Source organism: Pseudonaja textilis, chromosome Z (genome assembly GCF_049901715.1).
Source record: "Pseudonaja textilis isolate UNSWEBS1 chromosome Z, rPseTex1.2, whole genome shotgun sequence".
In the NCBI taxonomy this organism is placed as follows: domain Eukaryota; kingdom Metazoa; phylum Chordata; class Lepidosauria; order Squamata; family Elapidae; genus Pseudonaja; species Pseudonaja textilis.
Window position 1 is genome coordinate 2,315,751 of NC_142008.1, and position 26,693 is coordinate 2,342,443.

General features: G+C 42.2%; 2 protein-coding genes across 11 annotated transcripts; one reads left to right on the forward strand and one right to left on the reverse strand.

Moving 5' to 3' along the window:
* Positions 1-1,969: 1,969 nt before the first annotated feature.
* Positions 1,970-5,868, reverse strand: MRPL55 (mitochondrial ribosomal protein L55). Of its 2 annotated transcripts, none has more exons than XM_087916926.1 (4): positions 5,643-5,868; positions 4,531-4,652; positions 3,785-3,986; positions 1,970-2,211 (listed from the first exon to the last, which is right to left on the reverse strand). In XM_087916926.1, the coding sequence occupies exons 2-4, from the start codon at positions 4,554-4,556 to the stop codon at positions 2,059-2,061; spliced, it is 381 nt and encodes a 126-aa protein (XP_087773052.1). In that variant the 5' UTR covers positions 4,557-4,652; positions 5,643-5,868; the 3' UTR covers positions 1,970-2,058. The 2 variants fall into 2 exon arrangements, with proteins under 2 accessions (XP_087773052.1, XP_087773051.1); XM_087916925.1 differs by having other exon boundaries at positions 5,639-5,780.
* A 65-nt stretch (positions 5,869-5,933) lies between these two features.
* GUK1 (guanylate kinase 1) lies at positions 5,934-25,721 on the forward strand. Of its 9 annotated transcripts, none has more exons than XM_087916919.1 (9): positions 5,934-6,069; positions 12,166-12,210; positions 16,654-16,767; positions 18,899-18,940; positions 20,941-21,037; positions 22,003-22,141; positions 23,022-23,106; positions 23,886-23,971; positions 25,475-25,721. In XM_087916919.1, the coding sequence occupies exons 3-9, from the start codon at positions 16,656-16,658 to the stop codon at positions 25,508-25,510; spliced, it is 597 nt and encodes a 198-aa protein (XP_087773045.1). In that variant the 5' UTR covers positions 5,934-6,069; positions 12,166-12,210; positions 16,654-16,655; the 3' UTR covers positions 25,511-25,721. The 9 variants fall into 9 exon arrangements, with proteins under 9 accessions (XP_087773045.1, XP_026576081.1, XP_087773048.1 ...); XM_087916922.1 differs by having other exon boundaries at positions 5,949-6,069; positions 12,166-12,230; XM_087916921.1 differs by lacking the exon at positions 12,166-12,210 and adding an exon at positions 13,745-13,926 and having other exon boundaries at positions 5,960-6,069.
* Positions 25,722-26,693: the final 972 nt, after the last annotated feature.

Below are 26,693 nucleotides of genomic sequence, written 5' to 3' on the forward strand. Positions count from 1 at the left end.
TTGAGGTGTCCCATTGGTGCTTTTGGGGGGCGGGGCGGGGGAGTTAGTAGTCCAACTCCCATGGTCCCCAGACGGCAAGGGTGTCGTGGACGATGGTTGCAGAAATCCAGGCAGTGTGGTTTCCTGCTCTTTTTCCCCAGGAAGAAGAAAAGGGTGTTTCTGGGTGCATTAGGGTGGAGGCCACTTCTCCACCCCACCCTGCCTCCCCAGGATTTTGGGTATGGCTACAATGTCCATCCTCCTTAAGTCAGCAAAGATGTTGCAGTTCCCAACCTTGATAAAAAGCTAATTTAGGCATGCCTTGTAAAGAGAGAAGACCCCAAATAGTGCTGCAGATAGAGAGTTTGCTGGTTCGTCTTCTCACTTGAACGACAGCCCTACGAGGTAGGCCTCAGGCACTTAAGTTTCCCAAATATTTTAGAAGAGCGAGAACCTCTCTAAAAATGTTTGAAAATATCCTAGATTTAGGCAGTGACTCTAGCAAAGGTCTTCAAACTTGGCAAGTTTAAGACTTGTGGACTTCAGCTCCCAGAATTCCTGAGCTAACACGACTGAAGAAGGAATTCTGGAAGTTGAAGTCCACAAGTCTTAAAGCTGTCATGTTTGAAGACTCTTGGAATATAGGTTCAACAACATCAGGGTTTTTCCAAACGTGGCCCATTTAGGAGGTATGGACTTTAATTTCCAAAATTCTCCAGCTGGCATGCATCTTAAAAGTGATTTATGTTAAGAAACTCTGATCTAGAATAGAATAGAATAGAATAGAATAGAATGAAGAAGAGGAATGGAATAGAATATAGAACAGAATATAGAATAGAATAGAATAGAATAGAATAGAATAGAATAGAATAGAATAGAATTATTTACTGGCCAAGTGTGATTGGAAACACAAGGAATTTGTCTTTGGTGCAAATGCTCTCAGTGTACATAAACATACATTCGTCAAGAAGCGTAAGATACAACACTTAGTGATAGTCATAGGTTACTAATAAGCAATCAAATTATACTAGGAAACAAAACAATATAAATTGCAAAGATACAAGCAACATGGTTACAGTCATGTGGGAAGAGGGAGGTATTAGGAAGGATGAGAGGAATAGTAATACAGTCTTAGTAAATAAGTTGACAGTGTTGAGGGAATTATTTGTTTAGCAGAGGGAAGGCATTTGGGGAAAAACCGTCCTTGTGTCTAGTTGTTCTGGTGTGTAGGGCTCTATAGTGTCATTTTGAGGGTAGGAGTTGAAACAGTTTATGTCCGGGATGTGGAGTCCGTAGATATTTTCACAGCCTTCTATTTGACTTGTGCAGTATACAGGTTGAGGGCAGATTAGTAGTAATTGTTTTTTCTGCAGTCCTAATTATCCTCCGAAGTCTGTGTCTGTCTTGTTGGGTTGCAGAACCAAACCAGACAGTTATAGAGGTGCAGAGGACAGACTCAATCATTCTTCTGTAGAACTGGATCAGCAGCTTCTTGGGCAGTTTGAGCTTTCTGAGTCGACTGCTCCTTTTTTCTTTTTTGACCAGAATTGTGATTGCTAAGCAAGACAGTTTTGGAAGAGAGTCGCACCCAATTTTATGACTATTTTTATGATTGTAAAGTGAACCAATGCATTGTTAAGTGAATCACACAGTCGTTAAACCCAGATTCCTTTGCATTATCAGAACCAGCCGGCAAGGTGCAAATAGCGGCCACATGACTGAAAAACAAGCCAGGTACAAATTTTAATGTGACCGTGGGGATGCTGCAATGGTCATAACTGCGAGGACCAGTTGTAACTCATAGTTTTCCGCACTGTTGTGACTTAAAACAGTCACTCAATGAATGATTGTAACTTAAGGACAACCTGTAAATTCTATTACAGATCAAACCAAGAATGCCTGTGTTTACAACAGACACTTAACACATATCACAAATGCCTTCCTCCTTCAAACAAATTCACACATTCTCCCAAAAACACAACGAGAGCAATTACAAAGAAATATCTTTATTTGTGGGTGGGTTGCATAACTTGCTGCCATTGAATTTTGTTTTTCTTACGGCCCAAAACAACCCCTCCCTCATTTTTTATTCCAAAATTTCTTGTAATATTCCAATTGAAAGTCGTCTTCGAAAGTTGCAACCACTTCTTCCTTCTTGGACTTCATCAAGTTCTTCCTCCTCAACCGACTTCTCCTTTCGGCCTCGGGGAGAGTGTTGAGGTCCACGGGTATCTGAGTGGGGAAAAAAGACATTTCTCAGTAGCTGGGCCGACAGATGGCTAGACTACTGCTACGGGAAGCCTACCCGGGGCTGCCCTTGAATACTATCCAATTCAATTTTCAACCCGCTTACTAGCGGGCCTGTGTTGCTTTGAGTATCTTACACCTGTTTTGGCAGGTTGAGTTCTGAAGGCTATTTTTGACTTCAAAACACATTTATTATTATAGATAGTCCTCGAGTTATGGCCACAATTGAGTTCAAATTTTTACTGCTAAGCAAGACAGTTAAATGAGTTTTGCCCCATTCTATGAACTTTCTTGCCATAAGGGAATCATGCAGCTGTTAAAAGTTACTCATATGGTCGATAAGTGAATCTGGCTTCTCCACTGAGTTTGCTTGTCAGGAGGTCACAAAAGGGGATCGCATGACACCGGGACACTGCGACCGTCATAAATATGAGTCAGGTGGTAGAGGCTGGATTAAGATCATGAGACCCGGGGGATGCTGCTAAGGTCATAAGCGTGAAAAAGTCATGAGTCACTTTTTTCACTGCTGTGACTTCAAATGGTCAGTGAACGAATTGTTGTAAGTCAAGGACTACCTGTATTATTAAATTTTTAAGCATCCATCTCTTGTATAAGGTGGTGCAAGTTACAAAGGGAATATAAAAACATATGACTTGGCACACAGATTCCTGCGATGTTGTGAGTTTGTGTGAATACAGGTGGTCCTCAACCTACGACCAAAATTTATGTTGCTAAGTGAGAAATCTGTTAAGTGAGGCTCACCCCATTTTGCAACTTTTCTTACCACCATTGTTAAGTGAATCACTGTGGTTAAATTAGCAACATGGTCGTTAAGTGAATCAGGCTTCCCCATTGACTTTGCTGGTCAGAGGGTCGCAAAAGGGGATCACCTGACCTCAGGACACTGCGACCGTCGTAAGTGTGAGTCAGTTGCCAAGCGTCTGAGGGTCGCAAAAGGGGATCACCTGACCTCAGGACACTGCGACCGTCATAAGTGTGAGTCAGTTGCCAAGCGTCTGAATTTCAATCACATGACTGAGACTGCTGTCGTAAGGGTGAAAAATAGTCATCAGTTACTTTTTTTCAGTGCCGTTGCAACTTTGAATGGTCACTAAACAAACTGTTGTAAGTCGAGGACTTCCTATATATTACATTGGTGTGTGTGTGTGTGTGTGTGTGTGTATGTATGTATCTGCAGTCCCACACAACCCACAGCTGTTTTCTTTCCCCTCTGTCAGTAAGAAATAATAAAACAAACAAAACTACCGCAAATCCCTATACGTATAGTCCTTGATTTATGACTGTTAAGCCCAGAATTGAGGTCCTAAGTTATGCTGGCCATTAAGCGGGTCATCACATACCTGACCCAATTTTGTGACTTTTTTGTGGTGGACGTTAAGCAAACCACCACGACTGCTACACGACCCTGCAGTCGTTAAGCGAGCCGATTGTCTACAATAGGCCAGACGGGAGCTCAGAAACAAGTCAGATGGTTGCAACATGGTTTAGGGAGTCCTACCCTGTCACTGCAAAGGAAGCCGGGGGGCTTAATTCTCACCTGAAGGATACGCCTCGGCTCTTTGTAACGGAGATGTACAGTAGATCCGTCCAGTCTAATCAGAAGGACCGGATATAGCCGAGCGTACTTTGATCTTGGAAAGCAAGCGATGGACGTCCGATTGGAATTCAGATGATTGGGCGTTGTGTGAAGCCCACAAGCCCCGAGAAGACATCTGGACAGATTCCCGACCTGCAGGATGCTGAAACCAATTCAGACAACACAGAATGGCATCTTTCAAAAGGTGTGGACTTCAATTCCCAGAATCCCCCAGCCAGCATGATTTAATAGGGGCGGACTTCAAATCCCAGAATTCTCTACGGAGCATGCTGGTGGAGAACTCTGGGATTTGAAATCCATCCATCTTAAAGTTACCAACACTGCAGTAACTCTTTTAAATATTCCAAGATATATACCCTTTTCAGAATATCGCTGCTGTAAAAATTTCTTTTTTTTTAAGCAAATTTTATTGATTTTAACAACAAAGACACATAACAAAACATCATTAAACATTAAAAACATAAAACCTCTTTCCATTATAAATCTTTACAAGGCAGGTAACACATTATTTTATATCACATTCTTCTAATTTATCCCATTTCCATATAAACATGTAAATTCCCTTTAACAAATTTCACATTATTTCTCTTTACTCTTATTCAATAACTTTTCTAATTTATCTGCTATTCAATCATCACATTTTTATAGAATTTCTGTTAAGACTGTTATGGGAACATTATAAATACCTTAAACTCCTGCTTATAGCTGCCATTCTGATATGCAATGAGACTTTGGGAATAAATCCTGATCAGGAATTCCTAGGAGGATTAAAATGCTGGGCTTTTTTTCTGAGCCATAATGCGAAGCCCTTGAGAAGTGGAAGAAGAGAAAAAAAATAAATCACGTTACAATCTTTGGATCTGTTATTTTGTGCTTCCAATGTTGGAAATAAAATTTTAGAGTGGCTTTTCGTGCATGGGTAGCAAATGAATGAATGAACAAGCAAACAAATGCAAGAAATAAAAAAGTTGCAAGTTAGTAGGAAATATCTTGGATTGTTTGCAAAATTGTGATTTGGCCATTATTTATTTAAAATAATAAAAAAAGATACATAATCCACCTATCAGACCTGCTAAAATTAACCAGTTTAAAAGTCATATAATTTAAAACTGCTCTTGTGGCGCTGAAATATTGCATCAAATTCCAAGAAGTATAAAAAACGTTTAAAGGTTTGCGACCTTTCTTGCCCCAGTTGCTGCAGTTGTTAAATTAGTCAGAGGGTCGTTAAGTGAATTCAGCTTCCCCATTGACTTAGCTTGTCAGATGGTCGCAAAAGGGGATCACATGACCCTGGGACACTGCGACTGTCATAAATACGAGTCAGTTGCCAAGCGCCTGAATTTTGATCAGGTGACCTTGTGGAGGCTGCTATGGTTGTTAAATATGAAAACCCGTCGTAAGTCTCTATTTTCAGTGCTGTTATAACTTTGAATGGTCACTAAGTGAATTGTTGTAAGTTGAGGACTACCTGTAAATGGCAGCAGGTCCCAAGTTACACTGCCATGTAATCTGGAGGCTCTGTAAGCCAGTCAACCTCTATATAGGGATCTCCAAACTTAGTAACTTTAAGATTTGTGGGAAACTCCCAGAATTCCCTAGCCAGCATAGCTAGCTGAGGAATTCTGGGAATTGAAGTCCACGAGTCTTAACGTTGCCAGGGTTCAGCCAATCGTGGTTTGTTGGAGCTCCCCTTTGCTTCGCACCCATCTCACGCTATTTCCCACGCCCGGAATGAATTGCCTCCCGGTTCCACGTCTATTCCCCCACCAATTCTCGCAATGGTTTGATCCTTACCCACCCCCTTCCCGCTTGCCGGTGGTTCGATCCTTTGCTTTTCCACTCTGCGAATACCCGCGGCCCGCTTCTTCTCTTCTCCTTCCTCCAGAATGGTTCAACCTATCGCTGCCCTCCCCTCGTCCGTGTACCGAATGGTTTAACCCGGAACGGCCGAGGGTAGGTCATTTACGCATGTGATTCCTGGCTGGCCCTGCCAGGCGCTTTCAATGTCCTCTCATGCATCTGTGACGTCATCCGCGCCGCCGCTCTCCCACACTGCCTTTCGGCGCGGCCGGAACGTACAGTGCTCCCGGATACGGGGCGGAGCTTGCCTGGGGCGGCGGAGCCCGGTCATGGCCCGCCCCGCCTCTGTGAGTCATCCTTCCCGGACGCGGCTCCGGTTTGGCTCCTCATGTGGTGGCGGCACTTCTTATGCGCTGCAGTTTCAGGTGAGTGCAACAGCTTCGGGGTTCCCCCACGCCCCATTTCGACTTTGAGGTGTGCTGCAGAAATGTGCCCCCCCGGATCCCGCACTACTTCGCGTTGGTTCCACTACAGTTATGGCGCTCTGCGAGCCTTCCCTTTGCTTTCTCCCAAGGCATTTAGCTGGCCGGGAGTGATGGGCCGCGTAGTCCTCCCGGCGCACGTGGCGCTTTTTTTTGGCGGGGGGGGGGGATGCACAGAATGACCAATGCATTAATTGAAAGAATGCCTATTTAAAGGAGCCATTGGGGTACCCCTGAGGTCATCCAGTACAACCCCTATTCCATGGATGAATCCAAATCAAAGCATCTCATAGTTGTCCAGATAACCGCGATAGACACAGTGACTGAAGTAGAGAAGAGATTTTTCCCCCTCTAGGATTCGATGAGAACATCTAAAAATTGGAAGGGTCTGTAGAGGTCATCTAGCATGACCCCAGCTAAGTTCAGGGTCCCCTGCAGCATTTCTATCAGCTGGCCAAAGAAAGGCCAGTTTTCTCTGCAAGTACTCAACTTATGACCAGAATTGTGCCCAAAATTTCTGTTGCTAAGCCAAGTTTAGTGAGTCACATCCAATTTTTTTTACCGTAGTTCCCATCGCCTCCAGGTATCAGTTGTTGGATCCTGGGCCATAATCCAGGTCCCCTAATTTCTGGTGTTTCTTTAAAATAATCTACTGACTATTACCTTGAACGCAGTCAGCTCCACTCACTTTATAAATAAAATTTTATCACCAGCCAGAATCTTTTCCTTTGCTGAGAAATGGCTGCATTCTCAATGTTATTTTATTTTTATCTAGTAACACATTTATATGTGGGGTCCTTAGTGGTCTCTGAGCTTGGTTTGTTTGTTGCAGACGTTTCATTACAAAACTAGGTAACGGCATCAGTGCTACGAGATTATCTCCTTTAGCACTGATGATGTTACCTAGCTGGGTCATGAAATGTCCACAAGAAAACCACCAAGCTCAGAGACTACCAAGGACCCCCAGTCCTCCTTCATCTGCACTTCCACCTCCTTCAACTGATAATGTTAACTAGTTGGGTCATAAAATGTCTGGGGGAAAAACGATCAACTATCAGAGCGTATCAAATACCACACAGTTCAACCTTCTATCTCTTCTATCACTACGAATTTATATATCTACCCAAGTAACACATAGCTGACTGGGGTAGAGTGGGTAACAACATTAACATTTTGAGGCTCACTGAGCTACCATATCAATTTTTAAAAATACTGCTATAATTCTGTTTTCAGTTTATCTCTGCAAGTAGAATGAGAGTACAGGTTGTCTTCAACTTGCAACTAATACCACTCTTTAGAATGGTACTAATACCACCCTATAAAGCCTTAGTAAAACCACACCTAGAGTTCTGCATCCAGTTTTGGTCACCACATTATAAAAAAGATGTTGAGACTCTAGAAAAAGTGCAGAGAAGAACAACCAGGATGATTAGGGGACTGGAGGCTAAAAGATATGAAGAACGGTTACAGGAACAGGGCCTGGCTAGTCTAGGGAAGAAAAGGACCAGGGGGAACAGGAGAGCAGCCTTCGAGTATTTGAGGGGCTGCCACAGGGAAGAGGAAGTGGGTCCAGCTATTTTCTAAAACCACCTGAAGGGCAGACAAGGAATAATGGATGGAAACTGAACAAGGAGAGATTCAACCTGGAAATAAGAAGAAACTTTCTGACAGTGAGAACAATTAACCAATGGAACAGAGGTTGCCCTTGGAAGTTGTGGGAGCGTCATCATTGGAGGCTTTCAAGAAGAGATTGGGATCGCATCTGTCAGAAATGGTGTAGGGTCTCCTGCTTTGGGGGGGCTGGACTAGATGACCTAAAAGGTCCCTTCCAGCTCTGATTATGTTATCTGTTACAATGGTTATTTAGCGACCATTTGAAGTTACAACATCAGTGAAAAAAATGACACGATCATTTTTCACACTTACAACCATTGCAGCCTCCCTGTGGTCACATGATCAAAATTCAATCAGCTTTGCAACTGACTCATATTTATGACAGTTGCAGTGTCTCTGGGGGTCACCTGATCCCCTTTTGCAACCTTCTGACCAGCAAATTCAATGGGGAAGCCAGATTCACTTAACAACGGTATAACTATCTCAACAACTGCAATGATTCACTTAACAAATAAAGCAAGAAATGCTGTAAAATGGGACAAGACTCATATAACAAATGTCAGACTTAACAGAAATGTTGGTTGTGGTTGTAAGTCGACCACGTATATAAATTCTCAGGGCTTGAAATGTCAATTCTGTCAATTACTTGGAATCTTTTAACTCAATGAATTTTACACTCTAAAATTGGAGTACGATTTGAATGATAATCAGTTCCAAGAATCCAAAAAGGTTGGTGAAAAGCAGATATATTAAAAACCTTTTTTTTTCAATATTCTGAAATAAGTTCTGATGAACATCTAGGATTATGATGATTTGTTTTTTAATCTAAAAAACTTATTTTCAGAGAGATGAATGGAAGTTTAAAAGCTAAGGGCAGATGCCAGATTAAATACAATGAAGCGTCTTATATGTCCTTTTGGCAATTATTAAATCTATGCTGGAGCTGTCCACTTATTTACAGGATTACAAGCAACTGAAGCAGGAAATATCTAATTATTGCTGCTTTCTCTGGGAAACACATGTGCTGCGTGCTGTTCCCTGTTAGTGAATTTTATGCATGGCTTATAATGCACAAACAGCTTCTGAAAGCCAGGGTGAATTTCCCAGTAATTTATTTAATTTACCTATTCCTTTGGTGAAGGTCTGTCCCATCAAAGCATAATTGATTCCCAGCTTCTTTCAACAGAATAAATGAGATAAAACCAACCCAGGATAAGCACATCAGGACAAGCAAGCTGCCAGAAACAAAACACTGTGTAAATTAACAGATTAAAATATAGGTAATCCTAAACTTAAAAACAGTTTGCTTAGTGACAATTTGAAGTGACAATGGCCCGGAAAAAAGAGACCAATGATTGTTTTTCACACTTATGACCATTGCAACATCCCCCTGGTCATGTGATCAAAATTGAGACATTAGGCACTGATCTCACCCTTCCTTCCTTCCTTCCTTCCTTCCCTCCCTCCCTCCCTCCCTTATCTTCCTTCCTTCCTTCCTTCCTTCCTTCCTTCCTTCCCTCCCTCCCTCTTTTCCTCTCTCTCTTATTTTCCTTCTTTCCTTCCTCTCTCTCTTATCTTCCTTCTTTCCTTCCTCCTTTCTTCTCTCTCTTACCTTCCTTCCTTCCTCCCTCCTCCCAATATGAATCCGTTTAATGATTTTATATTTTATTTTTCTTCTGTGTTGTGCCTTTACTATTTTCACAAATACCTCAAAGGGGTGAACATAATCAATATACCTTCTACCTCTTATTTTACCTAGAACAACAACCCTGTGAGGCAGGATGGGCTGAGAGAAAGGGATTGGCCCCAAATCACCTAGCCGGGTTTCATTCCTAGGATGGGACTGGAACTCACTGTCTCCTGGTGATTGGGCCAAAGTCCCCCGGCCAATTTTCATGCCGAAGGTATGACTAGAACTCCCAATCTGGTGATTGGCCCAAAATCACCCAGTTGGCTTCCCTGCCTCATGCAGTACTAGAACTCCCAGTCTCCCATTTTGTAGCCTGGTATCTTAACGCCTGCTCCAAACGACGAGACCCTAACCACGAGATCAGACAGTTTAAACTGCGTTCTTTTTTATCCAATTTCTGCTTTGCTCTTTATTCTGCACCAAGAGCAGGTAAGTAGAAGGAACAGAGCAAATTTCTGTAACACAAATTTCTTGTGTCATGGTTTTCAAATTTGGCTCCCTAATTATTCCTTTCTGCTCTCCTTGATCTTAGTTTAACGACTTACACACCTCTTGTTTTTTTCTTTTTTTGCTGTCCTTGGATCAGCCATTGTAAAAGCGGTTTTAGATTAAAGCAGGCTATAAATAGGAAATCAGATTAGCGGTGCTTAATTGGGAAAAGGGTTCTTTTTTAGGCTCCGTAATCATCTTTTATTTGGAAGCCTAATGTTCTTCTCCCGCTGAGTTTTCCTTCCTTGTCAGGATGTGCTTGACTGAAAGCCAACCTCATCAGATATTGTCACCCATAATAAGGGTCTCCAACCTTGGCAACCTTAAACCTGGAGGACTTCTCTCAGAATTTTTAAGTCCTCCAGGCTTAAAAGTTGCCAAGGCTGGAGACCCCTGACCCATAGGGTGGATTTTATTCCTTCCTTCTGCAAATATCCCTGAGGACCTTTGGTTTCAAACCTGTGGCCTTCCTGCGGCCGACGGCTGCATTTTAATCAGCTGCACCACGTGTGCGTTGTGTGACTAACTTAACAACCGTAGTGATTCACTTAACAACAATGGCAAGAAGAGTTCTTAAAACTGGGGCAAAACTCATTTAAGGACTGCCGCGCTTAGCAACAGAAAGTTGTGGCTCAGTTGTGGTCGTAAATCTAGTTTCCAGTACCACCTATGGAAGAGTTTTTTTAAAAAAATTAAATTCCCCATTCTAAAATTTAAGAGCCGTGGCCTTTCTGGTGAGTCTTTCCTGCCAGTGTTAATCAGGATTCTTCCCAGTTGGCTTTTTTGGGGGACTGTTCGAGATTAGCTGTTGCTTGTCCGGATGGATATGTTAAATAAATGATGGATATATAAATTAAACAAGGCTGACAAGACCGCTCATCGTTTCTTAAAACTCCTTATGTCGAAAGGCAGAGTTTACCTCCTCCAAAGCTAAGCTCATGCTGTCTTTAAGCATTAAATAGCCTGATCCAAAGCGCCTGCTGGAAACCACGAAAGATGATTAGGGATTGAGATTGTCCCAAGGTAATTAAGGCTTTAGACACTCAACCAGGCTGTTATTCCCTCTGCGCTGCCTTCTCCTCCCAACACGATCCGGAGCCATCCCTTTCCTTTCTTGGAATCGTAAGAAAAAGCAGGATTTCGTTACAGTACTAAATTTTAAAAGGTCCTCCAAAAGGTAAGTAAGCTGTGGTGGACTTCAAGAAAGCGGCCATCAGTGCTGATCTTAACAATGAGGTTTTTTTCCCACCCTTGGCTTAGTGGCAACCCTCTTCTATTTTAATTTTCAAAAACCGCTTCATTGTTCTGTGTTCCCGGAGGTGCTTGCTTGTTTTATTCTGGGTGGGCAGCAAGAAATACGAACTCCGCATTAATGAGTTAATTGTATGAGACATTATTCATCCCTTCTGGCAGAAGAAGTCACAGTCGAAACCTCAAAAGAAATAAACATCAAAAATCTGAACAGTTATATAAATGGAACAAATACAGGAAGCCGGGTTTCAGATTAACGGAGTTGGAAGGGGCCTTGTAGGTCATCTAGTCCAACCCCCCAACCCAAGCAGGAGACCCTGCACCATTTCTGACAGAGGGCAGTCCAGCCTCTTCTTGAAAGTCTCAAGTGATGAAGCTCCCACAACTTCTGAGGGTAACTTCTATTCCATGGGTTGATTGTTCTCACTGTCAGAAAGTTTCTCCTTATATCCAGGTTGAATCTATCTTTGTTCAGTTTCCATCCATTGTTCCTTCTCTGGCTTTCAGGTGCTTTAGAGAATAGCTTGACCCCTTTTTCCTCTCTGTGGCAGCCCCTCAAATATTGGAAGGCTGCTCTCCTGTCTCCCCTGGTCCTTCTCTTCACTAGACTAGCCAGGCCCAGTTCCTGCAACCATTCAATATATGTTTTAGTCTCCAGTCCCCTAATCATCCTGGTTGCTCTTCTCTGCACTTTTTCTAGAGTCTCAACTTCTTTTTTATAGTGTGGTGAACCAAAATTTGATGCTGTATTCTAGATAGAAAAGGGGCTTGGAGTTGAAGATGGTTGGAAAAGGGACCTTGGAGGTCCTATAGACCAACCCCCAGCTCAGGCACGAGATTCTATACCATTCCAGACAAATGACTGTCCAATCTTTTCTTAAAATCTTCCAGCGTTGGAGCATTCACAACTTCTGGAAGCCAGCTGTTCCACTGGTTAACTGTTCTCACAGCCAGGAAATTCCTCCTTAGTTCTAGGTTGCTTCTCTCCTTTGCAGGCGTTCCTTGACTTACAACCACAATTGAGCCCGAAATTTCCGTTGGTGAGTGAGACATTTGCGAAGTGAGTTTTGCTCCATTTTACGACCTTCCTTGCCATGGTTGTTAAGTTAATCATTAATACGTTAGCTAACACGGTTGTTAAGTGGCTTCTCCATTGATTTTGCTTGTCAAACGGTCACAAAAAAAAATATATGATCACATGACCCCGGGATGCTGCAACGGTCATAAGTATGAAACAGTTGCCGAATGTCTGAACTTTGATGACATGATCATGAGGGATGCTGCAAAGGTTGTAACTGTGAACAATGGTCATGTAACTTTTGTCAGTGCTGTTGTAATTTTGCATGGACACTAAATGAAGGATAAGGACTACCTGTTACTAGTTTCCATCCATTGCTTCTTGTGTTCACTTTCAGGGGTCTCCAACCTTGGTAACTTTAAGACTTGTGAACTTCAATTCCCAGAATCCCTCAGCCAGCAAAGCTGGCTGAGGAATTCTGGGAATTGAAGTCCACAAGTCTTAAAGTTACCCAGGTTGGAGACCCCTGTTTTAGATAATAGACTGACCCCTTCTTCTTCTCTGTGACAGCCCCTCAAAAATTGGAAGACCGCTCTCCTGTCTCCCCTGGTCCTTCTCTTCCCAAGACTAGCCAGGCCCAGTTCCTGCAAACGTTTTCCAAAATGTTTTAGCCTCCAGCTCCCTAATTATCTCTGTTGTTTTCCTCTCACTCTTTCCAGAGTCTAGAGGTTTTAACTCACTGGGGGAAAAAAAATCGGATATCTCAGAACATTCATATTACGCGTTGCTGTGGGGATTGCTGCTTCCAAGCACTGAGAAATCTTACGAGGGGGAAATAATATAGATTTTTGCACAAAGTGACTCGTTCTAAATGAACATGGCCACATCCGGTAGCCTTTATCAAAAGATAGGCAAGAACTCAGGAGTGGAAATTGTTGTAGCAGAAAAATACATGATTGCTTCCTCTGCTTTTCTTCTATTGGGTTCCCCGGGTAACAGCAAATGCAGCTAGTCCTTGACTTACAACCAAAACGGAGCCCCAAATTTCCATTTCTAAGCCGAACCCTTATTAAGGGAGTTTTGACCCATTTTACAATCTTCCCCTGCTCTCATTAAGTGAATCACTTCAAAGGTTAAGTTAGTCACAGTTGTTAAGTGAATCAGGCTTCCCCACTGCCACTGCTTGGGAGAATGTCGCAAAAGTGGATCGCGTGACTCCGGGACACTGCAACCGTCATAAATATGAGTCAATTGCCAAGCTTCTGAATTTTGATCACGTGACCACGGGGGAGGCTGCATTGGTCGTAAGTGCAAAACTATCATATCACTTTTTCAATGTTGGTATGTCTCTAAACGAATGGTTATAAGTCGAGGATTAGCTGTAGGTGGCATGGGATGGATGGAAAAGTTATACTTGGGTGTTGAAGGACCACACACTTTGTGAGGAGAACATCACAACTAATTGGAAGGTTGGAAGTTTCTTTTCTGGATTATTTTTTTATTGGTAATATGCCTGCTTAAAATTTCCACATCATTTTTACACATTTCCCATCTAGCAGAGGAATATATATATATATATATTTAAAACTGAAACGGCTGTGATAGTCTGACTCACAGACGAACACAATACAGAAGCCTGATGATGGCAGATGAGATTCTGCCGAAACGTTGCTACAACTTTAAAAGCACGACTACAATGACGTGGGAAAATACCCGAACAAAGCTGAATGCCATACATGTAAGTACCATGAAAACTTAAGAAAACAAATATATATATATATATATATAATACACACTGCTCAAAAAAATAAAGAGAGCACTTAAACAACACTGTATCTCCAAGTCAATCACACTTCTGTGAAATCAAACTGTCCACTTAGGTAGCAGCACTGATTGACAATCAATTTCAGATGCTGTTGTGCAAATGGAATAGACAACAGGTGGAAAGCATAGACTGTTAAGCAAGACATCCCCAATAAAGGAGTAGTTCTGCAGGTGGTGACCACAGACCACTTCTCAGTTCCTACGCTTTCTGGCTGATGGTTTGGTCACTTCTAAATGCTGGTGGTGCTTTCACTCTAGTGGTAGTATGAGACGGAGTCTACAACCCACACAAGTAGCTCAGGTAGTGCAGCTCATCCAAGATGGCACATCAATGCGAGCTGTGGCAAGAAGGTTTGCTGTGCCTGTCAGCGTAGTGTCCAGAGCATGGAGGCGCTACCAGGAGACAGGCCAGTACATCAGGAGACATGGAGGAGGCCATAGGAGGGCAACAACCCAGCATCAGGACCGCTACCTCCACCTTTATGCAAGGAGGGACAGGAGGAGCACTGCCAGAGCCCTGCAAAATGACCTCCAGCGGGTCACAAATGCGCATGTGGCTGCTCAAATGGTCAGAAACAGACTCCATGAGGGTGATATGAGGGCCCAACGTCCACAGGTGGGGGTTGTGCTTACAGCCCAACACCATGCAGGACGTATGGCATTTGCCAGAGAACACCAAGATTGGCAAATTCGCCACTGCGCCCTGTGCTCTTCGCAGATGAAAGCAGGTTCACACTGAGCACATGTGACAGACGTGACAGGGTCTGGAGACGCCGTGGAGAATGTTCTGCTGTCTGCAACATCCTCCAGCATGACTGGTTTGACAGTGGATCAGTAATGGTGTGGGGTGGCATTTCATTAGGGGGCCGCACAGCCCTCCATTTGCTCACCAGAGGTAGCTTGACTGCCATTAGGTATCGAAATGAGATCCTCAGGCCCCTTGTGAGACCATATGCTGGAGCGGTTGGCCCTGGGTTCCTCCTAATGCAGGACAATGCTAGACCTCATGTGGCTGGAGTGTGTCAGCAGTTCCTGCAAGACGAAGGCATTGATGCTATGGACTGGCCTGCACGTTCCCCAGGCCTGAATCCAACTGAGCACATCTGGGACATCATCCACCAATGCCACATTGCACCACAGACTGTCCAGGAGTTGGGGGATGCTTTAGTCCAGGTGTGGGAGGAGATCCCTCAGGAGACCATCCACCACCTAATCAAGAGCATGCCCAGGCATTATAGGGAGGTCATACAGGCATGTGGAGGCTACACACACACTACTGAGCCTCATTTTGACTTGTTTTAAGGACATTACATCAAAGTTGGATCAGCCTGTAGTGTTTTTTTCCACTTTAATTTTGAGTGTAACTCCAAATCCAGACCTCCATGGGTTGCTAAATTTGATTTCCATTGATAATTTTCGTGTGATTTTGTTGTCAGCACATTCAACTATGTAATAAACAAAGTATTTAATAAGAATATTTCATTCATTCAGATCCAGGATGTCTTATTTTTGTGTTCCCTTTATTTTTTTGAGCAGTGTGTATATATGTATGTATGTATGTATATATATATATATATATATATATATATATATATATATATATATATATATAATTTCAAGAGATCCTCAAGGGTGGACACACGTTACTCTCTCCTGCTGCAGATGTTTCTAAAACATTTCTCTCTGCAGAATCAAGGTGGTGTAATTTTGCATTTGCTTTTAACAACTTCCTCTTTACCTGGTGTTTCTCCACCCATTTCAAAGGTCATCTTTTCATTCCTTCAAATACTGACTCACACAGTTGCTACGGTAGTTCACAGTTTACTTAAGGTCACAGAGATAACAACAGCCAATGCATACAAACCCAAGCAGAGTCTCTTGACAGTCACTTGCTTGAATGGTTAGCTTTTTAATAGGAGCGTGTAGAAAAATATTCCAAAATCAATCCAAGGTTCTGAGAGCCAGGTCAGAATCATCATCCGGCCTGAAGGTCAGTGTTTCATGGGCAGAATCCACACATATGCAATAGCCGAAGCGGATGGTTTCCACTAAAGGAAGAAAGGTAGGGCTGCCTAATAAATCAGGCAGTATGTTGTTAAAGATATTTACTCCTTTGCGTAAATATAGGAGCCACATAGAACATCGCTGCTCTGCTCCAACTCTCCAGGTGGTGCCTGCTCTCAATCAGTTCTATTTTAACTTTTTATTATTGCATTTGTTTATTTCCTGTTTTTATTTGTTTACAAATAAGGTAATGAACATAACCAACACACTTTCATCCTCCTATTTTCACCACCACAACAATTATGTGAGGTAGGTTGGGTTGAGAGAGAGGGAATGGCCTACAGTCATCCAGCTGGCTTTCATGCCGGAAGTGGGACTAGAACTCACCGCCTCCTGGTGATTGGCCCAAAGTCACCTAGTCAGCTTTCATGACTAAGGTGGGACTAGAACTCACCGTCTCCTGATGATTGGCTCAAGGTAATCCAGCTGCTTTCATGCCTAAAGCAGGACTAGAATTCACCACCACCTATTTTTTAACCTAGCACCTTAACCACTACATCAAACTGGCTCTCTTTTCCTAGGATTTTAACAACTCTGCTCGCTTTATAAACCACTTTTCTCTCTTCTCTTTCTCCAGTTATGAAAGGACCAAGGCCAGTGGTGTTGAGCGGCCCGTCAGGTGCAGGAAAAAGCACTTTATTGAAGAAACTTCTCAAAGATTATGACAAAGTCTTTGGCTTCAGCGTCTCCCGTAAGTATGCCCTTGTCTGCACCGACGGTGTGCGAAGGGAAGTGTGCATAATGGCTGGCCGGGTGGCTGGCTGTGCCTGCCAGACATACGCAACCGTTCCAGTTAAAAATCCAGGCGCTGCTTGGATCATCCTAATTTCAGTTACATCTTTATTCCTTTACTTAGCTCTGCTATTAGGATCATCTCCCGATTATGAATGAATTAAGCACGTTGTGAATTTAGCTCATGCCAATCATGCCTATTCAGGTAGTCCTCAACTTATGACCAAAATTGAGCTGCAAAACTTATGTTGCTATGTGAAACATTAATTGAGTTCTGCCCCATTTTACAAGCTTTCTTGCCGCAATTAAGTGGATCCCTGTAGTTGTTAAGTTAGTCAATGGTTGTTAAGTGAATCTGGCTTCCCCAGTGACTTGGCTCGTCAGAAGGTTGCAAAAGGGAATTGTGACCCTGGGACACTGTGACTGTCATAAGTATGAATCGGTTGCCAAGCATCTAAATTTTGATCACGGGGATGCCGCAACGGTCATTAAGTGTGAAAAGCGGTCATCAGTGACTTTTTTCAATGCCGCTGTAACTTTGAACGGTCACTAAATGAACTGTTGAAAGTTGAGGACTACCCATAATGTTTCATTTTTCTCCCTTGCTGTTGACACTAATGCAGGAAGTCCTCGCCTTAATGACCACAACTGGGACCAGAAGCGAGGTGGTGTTTAAGTGAGCCGACCCCGATTTTGCGTCCTTTTTTCTTTTTGCCAAGATTGTTAAGCGAATCACTGCAGCCGTTAAGTGAATCACATGGTCGTTAAGCAAATATGGTTTTCCCCCTGGGCGGGAAGCTGGCTGGGAAGGCCTCAAATGGTGAATTCATGACTCAAGAGGCTCTGCAACCGTCATAAATACATGCCAGTTGCCAAGCACTGAAATTTGATCACATGACCACGGCGATGCTACGACATTTAAGTCCAAATTGCGGTTGGAGGTTGCGGGGATGGTTTGGCCGGGGGAATGGCCAGCCCCACTTCACTTGTGTTGGAGGCACCTATGGAGGCCTGAACACTGCCAGTGAAAACGGGCTTCCAGAGCTCCATTTTCAGCCACAGTGGCCTCTTGCAGTTCTCTGTCAGTGAAAACGAAGCTCGGAGGCGGGTGCCTGCAGCCCGCCAGGCCCTATTTTCGGCCGCGATGGCCTCCTGCAGCTCTCTGCCAGCGAAAATGCATGCCCCCACCCCACAAGCTCCGTTTTCGCTGGCAGAGGCACCACGGGCTGGTCCTTCGCTGTTTCCAGGGTGGAAGATCTAATCACCCTCTGAGCCGGATCCAGCCCGTGGGCCTTGAGTTTGACACCCCTGTAGTAAACAAATGATTGTACGTCAAGGACTATAGCAGTGATGGCGAACCATTTTGTTGTGGTGTGCCGAAAGCAAAAGAAATACCGGAAGTGCCGAAACCGGCCCATTTTTCGGCCTCCAAAGGCTGCAGAGTCTTCCCTCGAGAGAGTGAAAAAGGCCTCAAACGGGCCGAAAATCAGCTGGGAGGTGCGCACGCATGCGCATTGCAGTAAATCTGGCTGGGGCTCGTGTGCCCACACAAATGGCTCTGCGTGTCACAGGTTCGCCATCATGGGACTACAGCATCCTTTTTCCTCCGTTGCTAACCTCTTTTGTCTTGTCATAGTCCTTAACTTATAACCATTCACTGAATGGCTGTTTGAACTTACAGCGGCACTGGAAAAAGTGACTTATGACTCTTTTCACACTTATGACCCCCTCACAGTCACGTGATCAAAATTTGGATGTGGCTGGCATATATTTACAACGGTTGCAACGTCTCGGAGTTCACATGGTTTCCATTTGTCAACCTTCCCAGTCTGTTTCCGACAAGCTAAATCAATGCGGGGGAAGTCGGATTCACTTAACAACCACATGATTGATTTAACCACTATGTCCTAAGTTGAGGACTACCTGTATCCATCATAGAATCAGGGCATAACTTAAAAGTGAAGAGAAGATGCGATTAAGTCAATGTAAATAGAAAGGGAAAAAAAACCCAATGCATTGGTGCAGCCGCTTCATAACGTCTCTTAAGAGTGTTTCTCCTCAAAAATTATTTATTTTTTCGCTACTTTCAGATACTACAAGACAACCACGACCTGGGGAAGTCAATGGAAAAGGTAAAAAAACAAGAATTTTATCATCACGTCCAGGAAAAACAAAACAAAATATAAACTGAATTTTCCTCAATCTGTAACCCAGCAGCAAAAAATTACAATTCCCAGTAACATGGGTAACAAACACGGACAGTCCTCAATTTACAACACCAATGGGGCCCACAATTTCTGTTGCTAAGTGAGACATTTGTTCAGTGAGTTTTGCCTTCCTTTATGACCTTTCTTGCCACCGTTTTTAAGTGAGTCACTGCAATTGACAAATTAGTACTAGTTTTGTTCTGTGAATCTGTCTTCCCCATCGACTTTGCTTGTCAGAAAGTCACTCAAGAGGGATCACGTGACCCCGGGACACTGCGACCGTCATAAATACAAGTCTGTTGCCAAGCGGCAGAATTTTGATCACGGGACCAAAGGGATGCAGCAACGGTTGTCAGTATGAACCCTGGTCATAAGTCACTTTTTTGCTGATGTAACTTTAAATAGCTCTTAGATTTATATACCGCTTCACAGTGCCTTCCGGCCCTCTCTAAGCAGTTTACAGAGTCAGCCTCTTGCCCCCAACAATCTGGGTCCTCATTTTACCCACTTCAGAAGGATGTAAGGCTGAGTCAACCTGGAGCCTGGTGGGATTCAATCTGCCAAATTGCAGGCAGTCAGCAGAAGTAGCTTGCAGTACTGCACCCTAACCACTGCGCTCCTTAAATAGTCATTAAAAGAACTGTTGTAAGTTAAGGATTACTTGTAGCTGCCTCTTTGTTAAATTTTAAATTTTGACCTTTGGCCAGAAATTCAAGATGAATCCTAATTTTCTTCACAACAGCCTTGTGAGGTAGGTTGCGGGAAATTCTCCGGAGGAAGTCCTCCAATTCTGAAGATTCTTTTGGGGTTCCTTTAAAATAATTTTAAAAAATGAATTAAAAATAGTTAAGTTTAATTAGTTAATTTAATTAGTTATTCTGGTTTTAATGTAGATGTACTTTTATGTCTGCTCAGTTACCTTATGGTAAGATCCAATAAAATTTTATAAATAAATAATAAATAACTTAGGAATTTGCACTTTAGTAAAAAAAATAAACGTGGAATACTTTTCAAATTCCAATTTTGAGGCTTCTTTAATTTTTTAAAAGAATTTGTTATTTATTTGCTTATTTATTAAATTTACTTGCCTCCTGTCTCGTAACAAAATGATTTTCTAATGGTTGATTTATTAATAGTAATAATTATTTTTATTAGAAAAAATGAAAATGGGTTTTTATCAGAAATTTTCACTTCAGGGAAAAATAAGTACCTAATTCTACAAATTCCAATTGTTCCCAATTCTGAGGCTTCTTTTATTTTTAAAATAGTTTAATTATTAAGGGTAATTATTAACTAACAATGTATTAATTATTACTATTTTTATTAGGAATTTTCACTGAAGTAAAAAAAATAAACACGAAAGACTACAAATTCCAGCTTTTCCCAATCCTGAGTCTTCTTGTTTTTTGAAAAAGTTTAATAATTGAATTATTAAAGATAATTGTGTACTAATAATTCATAATAGGTATTATTAACTTTTATTAGAGCTTTTTACTTAGGTAAGAAATCAACACAAAAACATACAAGGGAAAGAAAAAGAAAAAAAAGTGGTGAACAATAATAGAGTTTTTTAAAAAAAAGAAATGATATATAAAGAAACAACTTTCAATCTCCTTTACTAAGAAACCTATTGTCTTGCACCCCGTTTCTTAAAATTGTATATAATTCCCATCTTCCCACGTTCAGCCCTGTTTAATCAGGGTAGGTTAATTTAATTCAAACCCATAAATAAGCAATCATTGTTTCTTTCTGTGCATTCTAATCTTTTCGTGTTCCTTTTGAGTTGTTCTCGAACGTGAGAGAACGCGCGAGGGAACCACGATCCCATCGCTAAGAATGCCAGATAACCCAGCAACCTCTCCTAACAAATCAAGCATGTATTCTAGCAGGCAGTTGTGAGAAACCTGGTTTGTTTCTTGCCCTAGATTACCACTTTGTGACCAGGGAAGAGATGCAGAAAGAGATCGACATGGGAGAATTCGTGGAGCACGCGGAGTTTTCGGGCAATATTTACGGAACGAGGTAGCCTCTTTGAAACGGATCGGGAGATACGCTGCTTTTTTAAAAAATGGTGAAGCCTTGTCTTTGTGAACATGAGGACTAGGTTCTTAGAATATGAAGTATTTACATACCAAATGTACAGGTATAGCAGTGGTACCTTGCTGAATAGTAGTAACTGTGAGGAGGGGTCTCGGGGTCCACGTGAACTATCACTTAAATAGGAGCCAGCTGCGTGACGCAGCTGCCAAAAAAGCCAACACAATCGTAGGTTGCGTGAACAGAGGGATAGAATCGAGATTGCATGGAGTATTAATACCACTTTATAAGGCCTTGGTGAGACCACAGTTGGAATTCTGCGTCCAGTGTTGCTCACCATGATGTAAGAAAAGAGGTTGAGACTCTGGAAAGAGTGCAGAGAAGAACAACAAAAGAATAATTAGGGGTCTGGAGGCTAAAACATATGAAGGTTACAGGAATTGGGTATGCTTAGTTTAATGAAAAGAAGGACTACGGGTCACATTTTTCCAATATTTGAGGGGCTGCTAGAAAGAACAGGGAGGTCAGCTTTATTCTCCAGGCCACCTGAAGGCAGGACAAGAAATAATGGTTGGAAATTAATCAAGGAGAGAAGCAACCTAGAACTAAGGAGAATTCCTGACAGGAGAATTAACCAGTGGAACAACTTGCCTCCAGAAGTTGTAAATGCTCCCAACACTGGAAGTTTTTTTAAAAAAAGATGTTGGATAACCATTTGTCTGAAGTGGTGTAGGGTTTCCTGCCTAAGCAGGGGGTTGGACTAGAAGACCTCCAAAGTCCCTTCCAACTCTGTTATTCAGTTATTGTCCTAACTGTTTCTCATCACTTCTGGTTAGCTGGACACCTAGATTGAAATTTAAAATCTTTGCGCTCGTTTTTTCAGAGACATTTTATAGACTGGTTTTAAGAAAAAGAACTGTAACCACTCCTCTTTTCCTTCTCCTGGACAGCAAAGCCGCCATCCAGGCTGTCCAAGCTCAGAACCAGATCTGCATCCTAGATATTGACCTCCAAGGAGTGAGGAACATCAAGAAGACTGACCTGAATCCCATTTACATCTCTGTTCAAGTCCCCTCCATAGAGATATTGGTGAGAGGTTGGGTTACCGTAGTTTGTAGTTGTGGTTGAAGTTAACCTTCCGGGGTTGCTGGTTTTTGCAAAATTACCGACGGTAGTAACTCAAAACCCAGACTTTGAAATCACAGTCATGGTCCTTCTGCTGGACCTTATTCCTTTGTAAGGCACCATTTGAAGACCTTTCCTGTCTTATATTCTTCTCCGACATATAGGTAGAATAGATTCTTCAGTAGTTCTGTGTCTCATAAATACATCCTCTGGGCATCGTAGACCGAGCCAAATCCATAAAACATGAGGGAATTTCTGGAAGGTTTTGTACTCAAGACACATCAGCCATCAGTAGACATAGAGAGAGAGAGAGAGATGATAGCTTACTAAAAAAAGGTATTGTTTTCTGAAGAGTGTTTGTCTGGTGTTAATCCATGCTTATCTGGGTTCCTCTGTGTGTGTGTAGTCCTTCTCCGAGCTTGGTGGTTTTCTTGTAGACATTTCATGACCCAACTAGATAACATCAATATTACAAGGGAGTGAGGTTTGTGGAGTATAGAGAGAGAGAAGGAGGATGACAATTATGACTGTGGCTCTTTGGTGTTCTTTGAACTGGGTTGTTTTCTTGCAGATGTCTCATGACCCAACTAGGGAACGTCGTCAGTGCTAGAAGGGAGTGGGGTTTGCCCTATCATTATTGGTGGGAGTATTCTGGGTGGTGCCTTGGTTTTAGACCATTTACTTCCTTCTAGCACTGATGATGTTACCTAGTTGGATCATGAGACGTCTGCAAGAAAACCACCAAGCTCAGAGACCTCCACATACTTCCTTCTATCTATACCAGTGAGAATTTTTCCCCCCAGAAATTGAAACGCCCTAATTTTTCCTCTTTGTTCTTCCAAAGGAGCAACGGTTAAGGGAGAGACAGACGGAGACGGAAGAAAGCTTACAGAAGCGGCTGCAAGCGGCTGCCACTGACATGGAACTCAGTGAGTTAATTTGCTGGCTTTTGGCGGGGTTCTCTCCTGGTCCCCAAGTTGGAGGAAGGGGGTTCGGTCCAAGCGTCAGCAGAGATGACCTTCTGGAATGAAAAAAACAAGAAGAGAGGGAAGGAGGGGGGATCGAATCCAGGAAGGATCAACCCCACGTGAGGTTTGTCTGGTGTTAATCCCTGCTTATCTTAAGTTTTCAAACTCTGCCAATCAAAAGACCCAGGGAAGGTAGTCCTTGACTTATAACCATTCATGTAGTGACCATTCAAAGTTACAACAGTACTGAAAAAAGTGACTTATGGCCATTTTGTTGCAGCATCCTGATGGTCTGGTGATCCAAATTCGGACACATGACCACTGAACCTGTATTTATATGACGTATGGAGTGTCCCCTGATCGCCTTTTGCAACCTTCTGACAAGCAAAATCAGGACAGAAGCCAGATTTATTTAACAACTGTGTGACTCACTTTAATAACTACAGTGATTCCCTTAAAAACCATGGCAAGAAAAGGTCATAAAATGGGGAAAACTGTCTGGCTTAGCAACCTTTTTTTTGGCTTAGTTGTGATCATAAGTCAAGGACTACCTGTAGCCCCCCCTTTTTTTTAGTCTGGCCTTCCTCACAGGGCTGTGGTTGTAAGGCAAGAAATGATGAGGAAAATGTCTTATTTATGAAGATCCCGTAATTTCTGGGTTCTATTTCATCCTGGTTTTCCCTTCCAAGATGTGAACCTGGATGCGTTTAAAACCTTTCTAATCTCTGGTTTACTGCTAGGCAAGGAGGCTGGCCTTTTTGACATGATCATCATCAATGATGACTTGGAAGAAGCTTATACGAAACTGAAAAACATTCTGGCCGAGGTGAGTCACTGGGACTTTCACAAGTTCAATTCGAGTTTCGCTAGTTCAATTCGCAAGCTGTTTTACTGGGTCATGAATAGCTGTATTAAACCTCGCATTTCTTGGGAACTGCCAGAAAAACGGCTGCTTGGAAGAAAACAGGATCTGGGATGGGAAGTCCTGTCTGGTGCTGGGTTGGGTTTTAATTACCTATTATTGTTTATCTTCTGTATATATGAAAGCAAAATATCCCTCATGTGTCATCACAAAATCTCCAGAACCGTAAAGCCTACAAGCTTGAAATTTGGCACGTATGTTCTTTTGGCTTCTAGGGGCTCACTAAGAAAGGATTTTTTGAAATGACCATAAGAGCATTAGCATTTCGTATATTACTATTATTAACATGCTCTAATGCTAAGAAGTTCTACTCCCCCTCCCCACCTGAAAAGAAATCTGTTCCAAATGCAAAACACAAGCAGAGGAGTTTCAGTTTTAGTTTCATAGCGCCAAGCAGCTTTAGTACAGAACAGTTGAGGTAAGCCACACCCAGACTCCTTGCTGTCTCCGTGCTCACAGCAAATACTCTTTCAGTTTCCAAACAGCCCTCCACTCTCTCACATACTGACAAGATGCTAGCCAGACGAAAACCGATGGATGTTAGTAGGCAGAGGCAGAATTTTTCTCCTCCTTATTTTCCTCCCCAAAAACTAAGCCCGATTACATAATTTCGTAGCGAAGCACGGGTATAGAGCTAGTTTCATATATAGAATAGAATTCTTTATTGGCCAAGTATGATTGGATACACAAGGAATTTATCTTGGTGCATGTAAGAACAGGACAAAAGAGAAATGAACACCTACATTTCTATGGGGATATGATAGTGGCTTCACAACAATATGTCCAATTTAGCTATCCAGGTCATTCCCTCTGGGTTGGATTTTTTTTTTTTTTTGCAATTTTGCACAAATATGTTTAACACACATAATCCTTGACTTACAACCGCAATTAAACCCAAAATTTCTAAGCAAAAATCGTTAAGTGAATTTTACCCCATTTTACGACCTTTCTTTCCATAATTGTTACGTGGATCGCTGCAGTTTTTAAGTTAGCGACACGATTTATTAAGTGAATCTGGGCTTCCTCACTGGCTATAATTGTCAGATGGTTGCAAAAGTGAGTCATGTGACCCCAGGACACTGCGACCGTTGTAAATATGAGGCAGTTGCCCAGCGCCTGAATTTTTGATCACGTGACCATGGGGGTGTGGCTGCAATGGTTGTAAATGTGAAAAACTGTCGTAACTCCCCCCTTTTTTTAGTGCTGTTGTAACTTTGGTCACTCAGTGAACGGTTGTAAACCTATAGTTTGCATTTGGCAACAAAAGGAATCTTTCCATCCTCACGGACACAGGTTTGAGCGACATAAATCTGTAAAATTCAAATTAAATTCTGCCGCGTCGTATTTGGGGTCTGGATCCGCTCTGTGAATTCCAGAGGCTAAACTTCTCCATTCTCTTTCCCGTAGGAGATCGAGAAAGTGCAGGAATCGAAGAAAACATGAAATCTCCTGGAGATCCAACCGAGATCCAACCAAGCTTTGGAGTCATTCCTTGATGTGTTTTGTTGTGATTATTATTGTGCTGTGTTTGAGAAAAACACTCGTAAACCCACCCAAATGTATAAATACTCGTACATTCCTTTTTAGCTCGCTTCTCCTGTGAAATCCTTCTTCGACACTTTCTATTAAAGCGGGCAAAGTTCCCTTCCGGTTATTTTGCCTGATTCTTTCTGCGTTTTGACGCCCAGGGGATGGGGAAGAAACTGAAAGTGTTATAAAAAGGCTTTAAAATTCCACTTTGGGTGAAGTTTCCCACCTTTCTAAAAGATAAACCTGTCTCCTGTTTTGGATCGCACGCCCCAGAACCTCATTTATCCTTGCTGTGCAATGGGTTCTTTTGGTAGCGGGACAGACTCAAAACAAACCAGTTTTGAGGTCAGGATCCTTTTGGTGACCCTCAAAACAGACCACAATAGATCTTCTAACCTATCCTTGATCAGAGAACACATAAAATACAGAAAAACAGAGTTGGAAGGGGCCTCCAAAATCTCGCTCTCTATATATTTAAATATATATATATATATTGAAGGCTGTCTATTCTCATTAAAATGAATTCTGCATCGGTGCCCTTAAGTAATGTTCCCACTGTTATTAAGAGAGGCAGCCTACTACCCACCAGCAGGCAAATATTCTGCATTCTGGCCTTGTGATGCACAGCAGAAAATACACACATACCCACACAACACACACACACTCAGAGAACCAGACAGCCTGTCCATCTCCAAAATGCCCCACTGGAATTTAAATCAGCAGCAATTTGTCTTCTGTGACCCTTCAAGATTATGCTAGAAAGGGCTAATAAAACATTAGGCATTGTGCTCTTACCACACAAATGTCACAGTTTTACATCAATGTTGTCCACTGGAAGATTGGATGGACTTCCAACTCTCAGAAATCCCCAAATCAGCATGCTTAAAATTATATAGCATTTTTTAATTATTATTTTTTATTGTAAATTTTTTAAAAAACTATTTTTAAAAAAATATTTTTTATTTTAAAAGTTTTGGTTTTTTTACAATTTTTTATTTTTAAATTATTTTTATTTTTTTAAAATGTAAAATTAGTTTTTCATTTTTTAAAAGTACTTTTAAAATTTTAAGTAGAGCTATTTTTAAAATTTATTTTA

Coding starts and splice junctions, on each gene's coding strand:
- GUK1 (XM_026720296.2), top strand. CDS start 6,033: ATGTGGTGGCGGCACTTCTTATGCGCTGCAGTTTCAG. Junction 23,107..23,885: donor TGCCACTGACATGGAACTCA/GTGAGTTAATTT, acceptor GTTTACTGCTAG/GCAAGGAGGCTGGCCTTTTT. Junction 23,972..25,474: donor TGAAAAACATTCTGGCCGAG/GTGAGTCACTGG, acceptor TCTTTCCCGTAG/GAGATCGAGAAAGTGCAGGA.
- MRPL55 (XM_087916926.1), bottom strand. CDS start 4,556: ATGGCAGCTATAAGCAGGAGTTTAAG. Junction 3,987..4,530: donor GCTATAAGCAGGAGTTTAAG/GTATTTATAATG, acceptor AATTGGTTTCAG/CATCCTGCAGGTCGGGAATC. Junction 2,212..3,784: donor AGCCGAGGCGTATCCTTCAG/GTGAGAATTAAG, acceptor TTCCCCACTCAG/ATACCCGTGGACCTCAACAC.